At 45.2% G+C, this 10,235-nt stretch overlaps 2 protein-coding genes across 3 annotated transcripts; one reads left to right on the plus strand and one right to left on the minus strand.

Moving 5' to 3' along the window:
* Positions 1-4,645: 4,645 nt before the first annotated feature.
* PSMB6 (proteasome 20S subunit beta 6) lies at positions 4,646-6,629 on the plus strand. Of its 2 annotated transcripts, XM_090290832.1 has the most exons (6): positions 4,646-4,782; positions 5,199-5,266; positions 5,577-5,708; positions 5,824-5,953; positions 6,145-6,289; positions 6,413-6,629. In XM_090290832.1, the coding sequence occupies exons 1-6, from the start codon at positions 4,681-4,683 to the stop codon at positions 6,553-6,555; spliced, it is 720 nt and encodes a 239-aa protein (XP_090146958.1). In that variant the 5' UTR covers positions 4,646-4,680; the 3' UTR covers positions 6,556-6,629. The 2 variants fall into 2 exon arrangements, with proteins under 2 accessions (XP_090146958.1, XP_090146959.1); XM_090290833.1 differs by lacking the exon at positions 5,577-5,708.
* A 2,145-nt stretch (positions 6,630-8,774) lies between these two features.
* Positions 8,775-9,919, minus strand: CUNH17orf114 (chromosome unknown C17orf114 homolog). Its single transcript, XM_090292748.1, has 2 exons — positions 9,504-9,919; positions 8,775-9,032 (listed from the first exon to the last, which is right to left on the minus strand). Exons 1-2 carry the CDS (start codon positions 9,574-9,576, stop codon positions 8,860-8,862), a joined length of 246 nt encoding a protein of 81 aa, XP_090148874.1. The 5' UTR covers positions 9,577-9,919; the 3' UTR covers positions 8,775-8,859.
* Positions 9,920-10,235: the final 316 nt, after the last annotated feature.

The following is a 10,235-nucleotide window of genomic DNA, read 5'->3' on the forward strand; positions in this document are numbered from 1 at the left end:
TGTCAGCCCTGGCTGGTTTGGCTCAGTGGATTGAGTGCCAGCCTGTGAACTGAAGGATTGCTGGTTCGATTCCCAGTCAAGGCACATGCCTGGGTTGCAGGCCAGGTCCCCAGTTGGGGGCGTGTGAGAGGCAACCAACTGATGCATCTCTCACACATTGATGTTTCTCTCCTTCTCTTTCTCCCTCCCTCCCCCTCTCTCTATAAGTAAATAAAAATAAAATCTTTTAAAATATATACAAATAAAAATATCAGATTTGATTCTGCCTCTGAACCTTTGCACTTGTTCTCCCCTCTCTCCATAATGCTTTTACCCCCAAATAAACAAGTGACTTCCCTCCTTACTCTCTTCTGGTCTTTATTTGAATGTCTCCTCAGTGAGACTTTCCTGATTATTCTTCCTAAAATTTCAACACATACACATTCCCTATCTCCCTTCCTTGCTTTGTTTTTCTTATACAATTCACTCTTTAACATACTGTGTATTGTAATTATTTGTTTTGTTGTCTCGCCCAATATGTGTAAGCTCCATGGGGCTAGAAGTTTTTGTCTACTTTTTCCCCTGATGTTCCTTCAGTGCCTCAAACAGTGCCTGGTACCTAGTAGACATTTAATAATGTTGAATAAATGTATGAACATTAAAAGTAGTTCAGATGACTGGAGCCAAGAGAATCAAAAAGAAAAGAAGAGGGTTGCACAACACTGCAAATGTGCTTGATGTTACTAGGTTGTGCACCCAAAATGGTTAAAATGCTAAATTTTGTTATTTATATTTTACTACAATAAAAATTTAAAAAGTAAAAAGGGTTGATTCTTGTCAAGTAGGCAGGAGCAAGTTCATGAAGGGCCTTATAAACTATTTTACAGAGAGTGGACTTTATCTCAAGCATTAATTTTAAGTAGAGTATTGTCTGGATTATAGTTTCAATTCAAAAAATCAGCTCCAGCTGGAGTATGTAGAAAGAGTATGGTAAATTCATAGGAGAACCACTCTATGAAATAACAGCAAAAAAACACATTCTTCTCAACCGCACATGTGACATTCTCCAGGACAGACCATTTGTCAGGCCACAATAAAGTCTCAATAAATGTAAAAAGACTGAAGTCACAAAAATATTCTCCAACTAAAATGAAATGAAATTGGAAATACATAACAGAAGGGAAATTTGGAAATTCACAAATATGTGGAAATCAAATAACATACTCCTAAACAACCAATGGGTCAGAGGTGAATTCAGGGAAAATATTTTGAGATCAGTGAAAATGAAAACAACACATATAAAAACTTAGGGATGCGGCCTAAGCAGTGCTCAGAGGAACATTTTTACTTTTTATTTTAAAGTCTTTATTTATTTATTTTTAGAGAGAGGGGAAGGGAGGTAGAAACATCAGCTGGTTGCCTTTTGCACTCTCCCAACTGGGGACCTGGCCCACAACCCAGGCATGTGTCCTGACTGGAAATTGAACCTGCAACCTTTCAGTTCGCAGGCCAGCTCTCAATCCACTGACCCACACCCGCCATGGCTCAGAGGAAAATTTTTAGATGTAAATGCTTACATTAAAATTTTTGAAAAGATATTTCAAATCAATAGCTAACCTTCCACCTTAAGAAACTAGAAGAAGAAAGCAAATCAAACCTAAAGATAAGTAGAGGGAAGAAAATAATGAAGAACAGAGTGGAAATAAATTAAAGAAAATAGAAAAACAATAGAATCATCTAATCCAAAAGCTTGCTCTTTGAAAAGATCACGAAATTGACAAACCTTTAGCTAGACTGACCAAGAAAAAAGATGGGAGACAAATTATTAAAATCAAGAATGAAAGGGACATTACTATGACTCTCACAGAAGTAAAAGGAAATACTGTAAACAATTGTAGACTAATAAATTAGAAACCCAAAAGAAATTAACAAATTCATAGAAAGACATAAACTACTAAAACTGACTCAAGAATAAATAGAAAATCTGACAAGACCTATAACAAAGGGATTGAGTTAGTAATCAAAAAAACTTGCCACAAAGAAAAGTCCAGTACCAGATATTTTCACTGATAAACTACTAATTTTTAAAAAATTAATGCTAACCCTTCATAAGCTTATAAAAATAGAAAAGGAGGGAACACTCCCCTACTTATCCTCTGAGGCCAGTATTACCCTGATACCAAAGATATTTTTTTAAAAACCTACAGACCAATATATTGATATATTGTAGAGATACAAAAAGTCTTGAACAAAATATTAGCAAACCACATATAAGAAGTATGCACATGTTTGCCCTGGCCAGCTAGCTCAGTTGGTTAGGAAGTCCTCCTGATATGCCAAAGTTGCATATTTGATCCATGGTCAGGGCACATACAAGAAACAACCAGTGAGTGTATGAACAAGTGGAACAACAAATCAGTCAGTCTCTCTCTTTCTCTCTCTCAAATCCATAAATAAATTTAAAAAATTTCAATTGCCAATATCTTTTTTTTTAAGCATTATAAACATGGTGAGTTTATTTCTGACAAGCGTGCCATGAGACAGGATATTGAGAAGCTAGGAAAATTCTTGGGCAAGTGGAATGGGGAAACTGAAACAAGAAAAAACTGAGACAAGAAAATTAAACAAAGCCAAACAGTTTGAGCAATTTACAGCCAGCTTGTGAATTGTAAGACCTTATCTCCTCTAACCGAGGACACTTGAGAGCAAATGGTTTATACCTCTCCTCCCTAAGCAGAGAATACATAGCCTCCCTGGCCATAAACCACAGGTGTCCTGGGAAGAGAGGAATGCTAACATAAACAGAGAGATAACACCAGAACAAAGGGAGACAGTTTGGAAAGAAGCTGTGTGACTCCCCTGTCGGTTCACCTTCCCAAGAGAAACAGTATGTCTGCACTTCTGTGCTCTCCCAAGGAATTTCCCCCTTCCAAATTCCCAGGTTTCCCCTATATAACCTTGCTTCTAAGGGTTCGAGGTAAGATGGATGTTAGGGTTTTAACCTGCCACCTTCTCAGACTGCTAGCCTCTGATGTTAATAAAAGCACAATTATCCAATCCCTGTCTCTGCTTTTTTGGCTGAGCGGTGACAGGCAGCACGAGGCCCTGACTTGGTTGCCTTCTGGTTTCACCAAGACTGTTCAAAGGGCACACAACAGTCTTTTCAACAAACAGTGCTGTATCAACTGAATATTCACAGGCAAAAGAATGACTATTGACCCTGTGTGGCTCAGCTGGATGGGCGTTGTCCTGCAATGCAAAAGGTCACATGCCGGGGTTACATGTTGTGTCCCCCATCGGGGCATGTACAGAGAGGCAACTGATCCATGTTTCTCTCTCTTTCTCCCTCCTTACCCCTCTCTCTAAACTTAATAAAAATTATAAAATGTAAAAAATAAAATAATTATGGGGCCCCGCCTCACATCAAACACAAAAATTAATTCAAATGAATCATAGATCTAAAAACATAAGAATTGAAACTAAAAACCTCTTAGGTGAAAACATAGCTGTAAATCTTCATAGTCTTAGATTAGGAAACAGTTTCTTGGACATCAAAAGCACAAGCAACCAGAGGAAAAACAAATTGGACTTCAACAAAATTTAAAACTTTGTGCCTCAAAGGACCCAATGAAGACAGTGAAAAGATAAATCCATCGAACAGGAGAAAACATTTGCAAATCATGTACCTGATAAACATGTAGTATCTAGAATATAAAAAAGAGCCCTGGTCAGGAAGCTAAGTTGGTTAGGGTGGCATCCTAATACACCAAGGTTGCAAGATCCATGCCTAGTCAAGGAACATACAAGAATCAACTAATGAGCCCTGACTGGTGTGGTGCAGTGCGTGGGTTGGGGACTGTCCCACAAACCGAAAGGTCGCCAGTTTGATTCCCAATCAGGAGCCATGCTTGGGTTGCGGGCCAGGTCCCTGGTTGGGGGCGTGCAAGAGGCAGCCGCCCAACGTTTCTCTCTTACATCGATGTTTCCCTCCTCCTCCTCACCTTCTCCTCTAAAAATAAGTAAATAAATAAAACCCTTAAAGAAAAAAAAAAAAAAACAATAACAATTACTGAGGATATAGAGGAATTCGAATCCTCATACATGGCTGGTAGGGATGTAAAAGGGGACAGGTGTTGTGGGAAACTGTTATCGGTTCCTCAAAAACAGTTACTATATGACCCACGAATTCCACTCCTGGTACTGTGTATACTCCTAGGTCGTCGTCGTCGGCAGCCGTCCGTCTCGAGAGACGATGGTGTAGCTTCTTAAGAGTCTATCTGCACCGCCGAGAATGGCTGTGCAGTCCGACTCGGGAGTGACATGGTAGTATCTGTCTCCTCCCGTGTTGAATCGACATCTTGCGATGACGCTGATAACTAAGAAAAATGAAAGCATAGTCTGCACGCGGTAAGTCAGAGGCTCAAGTCTGTCTTGAAGACTTTTTAAATTGCAGCTCCGGCCAGATATAGCAGTACTGCACATTCCAACAGGAAACATAGTCCTTGCGGACTTCTTTGGAGTACACACAGTACTTTTGTTTGCTTATTTGGCTGCCATGCTGCCATCAAGCGCTCACTGTCGCAAAAGAAACTCCTTTACAGCCGTGGCTGAGCTTCGCCCCACGAAGGCCTCCGAGCAGTACTAAAGGGAGTGACAGAGCGCTTCACGACAGTTGCTTTGTGGCAGTCCCGGAGGAGTAAGATGGCGGCCGCCTTATTAGCTGCGAGGGGAGTGGGCCCAGCACCAGCCTGGGGGCCAGAGGCCCTTACCCCTGACTGGGAAAACCGAGAAGTCTCCACAGGGGTGAGGAAGGACTCCGGGTTCAGGATATGTGCACAAGTCTTAATACGATGGAAGTATAGGCCTGAATGCGTTGGGAGAACGGGGGGGCGGGGCGGAGGTGGTCTGTGCTGTGCTGGAGGCAGGGGAGAGGTATTGTAAAGATGCTGTGTGGTAATTTTGTGATTGGATGTGGAAAGTAGGCAGAAGCGTGGAATTCTGGAGTCGCGGGATGCAGGCTTAAGGCTGGGGTGGACTTTTGGGTATTTGAAGATTGTAATTCTGGTATTTTGCGGGGTGTTCAGGCCCCTCTAAGACTTGACGATGGGTCAGTGGTGCATGACTTTAGTACTCTAGGGCCTGGATAGAGGGATTATTGAGATTTGTGTGTGCTGGAGATGTGCACAGGCCCAGGCTCACCCCTTTCTCCTTTTTCCCAGACCACTATCATGGCCGTGCAATATGACGGGGGCGTGGTTCTGGGGGCTGATTCCAGAACAACCACTGGGTGAGCTCACGACACACGTGTGAAACGTCGTCCCATCTTTCTCTTCCTTCCTTGCCTGCCAGCCCATCCTTACCTTCCACAGGCAGCTGTGGGAGGGAGGTTTCTTTCCTCCCTGGAAATTAAGATTTATGCCAGCCTCTACGACTTCTCACCCTTAGGTGAAATTCTTGCAGAAGTCTGCTTCAGTTTGGATGAGAACTAATAGCAAATAGAGAAATTCCTATTCCTGATCCCTGAGAGAGTGGACAGTAATGGGGTAGAGGTGGGAGACAAGTGGGGTCCTTTCCCTAACTATTCTGCCATTCTTCAGGTCCTACATCGCCAATCGAGTGACTGACAAGCTGACCCCTATTCATGATCGTATTTTCTGCTGCCGCTCAGGCTCCGCAGCTGATACTCAGGCAGTAGCTGATGCTGTTACCTATCAGCTTGGTTTCCACAGGTGCTTGTGGGCTGGGGAGAAACAAGTATCTGAAGGGAGTTGAGACCTGAGGAGGTAAGTGGCCCGACTCCCAGATCCTGACACTGCCTTCTCTATAATTCCCCTCATCCTCTAGCATTGAGCTGAATGAGCCTCCGCTGGTACACACGGCAGCCAGCCTCTTTAAGGAGATGTGTTACCGGTACCGGGAAGACCTGATGGCAGGAATTATCATTGCAGGCTGGGACCCCCAAGAAGGAGGACAGGTCAGATACTCCCCACCCCTGGAGCACTAGAGCCATGCTTTTGATTCTCTCCCCACCCCAGCCATTTTCTTTTTCCAGCCTCTATCTCACTATTAACTTTTCCCGGATCAATCCCACAATGGACAGGTGAATGTACATGTGTTATGGGGAGGGTACAGATGATGACTCCTTGTCCTCCCTCCACCTGGCAGGTGTACTCAGTGCCCATGGGGGGTATGATGGTAAGACAGTCCTTTGCCATTGGAGGCTCTGGGAGTTCCTATATTTATGGCTATGTCGATGCTACCTACCGGGAAGGCATGACCAAGGAAGAGTGTCTACGATTCACTGCTAATGGTGAGAACTTGGGCTTCTAGGCCCATGAACTTCGACTACTGTACCCAAGCCAGGCCAGCTTTTACTATTCCTTGCAGTGATCCCAGTATCTGACTCTGACCCCCAACTTTCTTTGATCCACAGCTCTCGCTTTGGCCATGGAGAGGGACGGTTCCAGTGGAGGGGTGATCCGCCTGGCGTCCATAGAAGAACCGGGGGTAGAGCGGCAGGTACTTTTGGGAGACCAGATTCCCAAATTCATCATTACCACTCTGCCACCTCCCTGAATCCTGTGATTCTGAGATACAATAAGAGATGTCTTATACTGATGCAAAATTCAATAAACAGTTTGTCAAAGGAAGTCTGTGTGCTTTAGGGTTCTTTTTTTTACTTTGAGTCCAAAGTTGTCTGGCCAAGTTTATACAAACCACTGCTCTGAGCTGTGAGGGTGTTGGAGAGGAGCCCGGGTGGTTTTCAAACCTTTCTTCAGGCCACCTTTCCCCATATTGCCTTTCCTCTGCTATATCTAGGTCCTTGTGACACCAGAGTGTGGTTGATATGGGGACTACTAACAAATGACCCTCTGACCCTCTGCACACCCTCATTCAAGCCTGAGGTAGACCTCGGAATTCTGACTAAAATTGAAGTCACCTCCCCTTAGCCTGCCTTCTGCCTGTCATTATGGGTGGCTCCTGGCCCTAAGGCCAGAAGGACTCCAGATCTCTGACCCAGGCTTATGGCCCTCTCTCTCCGCACTCACTTCTGTCATCTTGTCAGGAGCAGCAGTGTGACTTCCTTGGTTTTTGGGAGAAAGGTGGACATTGTTTACAGTTGGAGTTTAAAATGGACATTGGGTGGGAGAAGGCAGCCACTAGGAGTGCTGTGGGCCAGCGCTGGAAGCCACCTTTCCCATGCAGAGCGTAATGATAATTCAGCCGTTAGCCCCTTGGGTGGGAGGTGGAGAGTGGACTCTGGCCTCTCCAAGGCTGTCCCCACACAAGCCAGGGACCTAAAAGAGCTCAGAGGTGCTCATTGACAGTGACCAACATTCTCAGTCTTGCCCCAATCTTCTTTTCTCCCCACTATGATTAAGGGATTATGTAAGTCACATTTGAAAACTTGTTCTAGAATATAATTTTGTTCTATAGGATTTTGGAGGTGGGAGCGGGTGGGGTCCTGATTAAGCGAAGAAGTGCAGAGAAGGATCTCTGTCCCCAAATGTGTACCTCAAAATAACCAATAGAGAACTTAAGATTTTCCTGCAAAACCTGTTCTCCTGGTCCTCCCTATCTCAGGGCATCGTTGATTCCTCTCTTTCCCTTGCACTCCACATTCAGTCTAACAAGTCCTAACAGCTCTTCTAAAGTACATCTAGAATCCATCAACCTCTCAACGTCCCCACAGCACTTGTCTTGAGCCAAGCCGCCATCATCTCTTGCCTGGAGGATGGCAGCTCCCTGTGCTAAGTGGCCTTACTGCTTCTATACTTGATCTTCTACAGTTTCCACATACAGCAGCCAAAGTGATATTTCAATGTAAGTGAAATCATGTTGTCTCCCTGCCTAACATTCTTCACTGTCTTACCATTCCATCTAGAGAAATATTTTCTCCCCGTACCATGGCCCAGAACACCCAACAGTTCCCCTCAATCCTGACACTCCAGTCCCTGGCTTTTTTTCCTAGAACCCAAGAGGTTTTTTATTTAATACTTGCCATTTTTGTTTGTTTGTTGCCTGGGACTGATCTTCCCTGATTTAAAAAAATTATTTTTTAAAGCAGTTTTAAGTCCACAACAAAGTTGACTAGAAGATACAAAGGCTTCCCATTCACCTTCTTGCGATCACATGTGTAGCCCCTCCCACTATCAACATCCTGCACCACCTGAGTAGTTACAATCGGTGAACCAACATTGACACAATTCAGGTCTCAGCTTTGAATGGCACCTCATCAGAAATGCCTCCCCTAACCACCTGAAATTTAAGAAATACCACCACCTCCACCCCGCTTTCATATTACCCTGCTTAGTTTTCTTCATAGTAGCAGTTATTGCTCTCTTGTGTAATCATGCTTATTTATTTATTGTCTATCTCCTCTACTAGAAAGTAAGGTCAGTGAGAAGAGAGAATTCTTTCTGCTTGGTTCGCTGATATAGCCTCAGTGCCAGGTAGAGAGTGGACACCTGATATTCATTGAATGAATATGACAGCCCTACCTGCTGTCCTGCCTAGCCCCCAACCTCTCCGAACTGCTCTCACCACACTCAACCGGGAAGGTTGAATTCAGCAAACTTCCAGGTAGCCACAACTGGGCTGTGCGTTGGAGCAGCTGCGTCAAACTGGCCACGCCTCCGTCTGCACTCCCGCCCAATGCCGCGTTTCCCCGCTCAGCCCCATAACCAAACCTAGTGCCTTGGCCCCACTACTCTTTCACCCCAACACACGTGCACATACATACAACACTTAGCAATGCTGAATATATTTAATGAGAAGATCATGAGGGTCTTGGGGGGAGCCAGAAACCGGGATCACTGAGAAGTGGGGGGAAGGAAGGTTGCTGAAGCTTCCCAGAAGTTCGGCCCCTGGTTGTCCCATTCAAATGGTGGAGTCATTGGCTGATGCTATGTCATGCAGCTGGTGGCGGAAGGAGAGACGGGCTTTCCTGCTGAAGTAGGCACCAGACCCTAGGGAGGGTATCTCTCCCTCAGTCATGATGGGGGCTATAACTGGACTGGGATCTGGATCTGGAGGGGCAACTGGATCCAGGCCTAAAAGGGAGATTGGAAGAAGAGTTGTGAGTCTGGGTCTCCCTTTCCTCTCCCCAAGCCCCCACCCCCCGTGAGGAGGAAAGAGGCCAGGGAAGACATCTGGGGGTCTTGGGAGAGTGTTGGTGGCAACAGCAGGGAGAGAAAGGGAGGATGTTGGGAGAGCAGGGCTGGCTTCACTGGCCTGCAACCTGTGCAGCTGCAAAGGGCCCCACACTCAGAAGGGTCCCCATGCTGGTGGACCGCCTGGCTGTCATCGTCTTCATCATTTTTTACCATGGGGTCCCACTTCTTCATTTTGCATTGGGCCCTGAAAAGTATTTAGCTAGCTCTATGGGGAAGTGATAGACCCACCTCCCATCCAGGGGAGACAGACTATCCTCTTCCCTTCACCGGTGTAAGAATTTACCTTTTGCCCAAGTGCAGCTATCTATTTGCCTGATAGCCCCCCTTCTTGCTCAGTCTCCCCCATACCTGCTCCTCTTTCAGTCCCTCGCTGTCTCCGGCACCTACACCATGGGAAGCACCATGTCCCCTTGAGACCCATCTCAACAATGGAGGAGACCAGGGTGCTGGGAATGGCCAGGAGGGCCTCAGGAGAAGGAGTGTGGTTTCCAAGTCCCCCCACTGTGGGCAAAACTACCACTTAGCCTCAGACTGCCTGGTGATTATAGGCGCCAGGAGATAGAAGGGGGAGGAGAGGGTGGAGGGATACTTCACTCCAACACCTATCCTTTTGTGCCCTCTTAATTTGAGGGCTCTCTTGAACCTGATGGGATGGGTGGCATGGCCGAGACAGACAGAGGTGCTGGGACAGACAGGTACAGTGAAAATTCACTGCTGTAATGCTGCGCAACTTGGTGGCAGCCTACACACTGCTGGGGGTTCATTTGTATTTTCAAGTGAGAGTTTAGAAATCCCAAGATGTAAAATGTTTAGGAATAGTCTTTTTTTTTTTTTTTTTTTTTTTATAACAGGAAACTTCACTAGTCAGGGAAATAATTCTGTTCTCATTAAACGGTCTGGTAGCTCTTGTCCCCTATTATGAAAATAGTTCGTTGTAATTGATTAATTACCCTGCGCCAGGTAGATTCTAGGGCTTGTACATATTATCTCCTCTCGCTTTATTATGTCAATGATCCTTTGAGGCAAGTGCTATTACTATTCTGATTTTACAGATGAGGAATCAGGGGCCCTGAGAGATTA

This window comes from Furipterus horrens, unplaced genomic scaffold (genome assembly GCF_987537825.1).
Source record: "Furipterus horrens unplaced genomic scaffold, mFurHor1.1.pri manual_scaffold_11, whole genome shotgun sequence".
NCBI lineage: Eukaryota > Metazoa > Chordata > Mammalia > Chiroptera > Furipteridae > Furipterus > Furipterus horrens.

Coding starts and splice junctions, on each gene's coding strand:
- PSMB6 (XM_090290832.1), top strand. CDS start 4,681: ATGGCGGCCGCCTTATTAGCTGCGAGGGGAGTGGGCCCAGCACCAGCC. Junction 4,783..5,198: donor ACCGAGAAGTCTCCACAGGG/GTGAGGAAGGAC, acceptor CCTTTTTCCCAG/ACCACTATCATGGCCGTGCA. Junction 6,290..6,412: donor TCTACGATTCACTGCTAATG/GTGAGAACTTGG, acceptor TTTGATCCACAG/CTCTCGCTTTGGCCATGGAG.
- CUNH17orf114 (XM_090292748.1), bottom strand. CDS start 9,576: ATGGGTCTCAAGGGGACATGGTGCTTCCCATGGTGTAGGTGCCGGAGA. Junction 9,033..9,503: donor AGGGACTGAAAGAGGAGCAG/GTATGGGGGAGA, acceptor TCTCCCTTTTAG/GCCTGGATCCAGTTGCCCCT.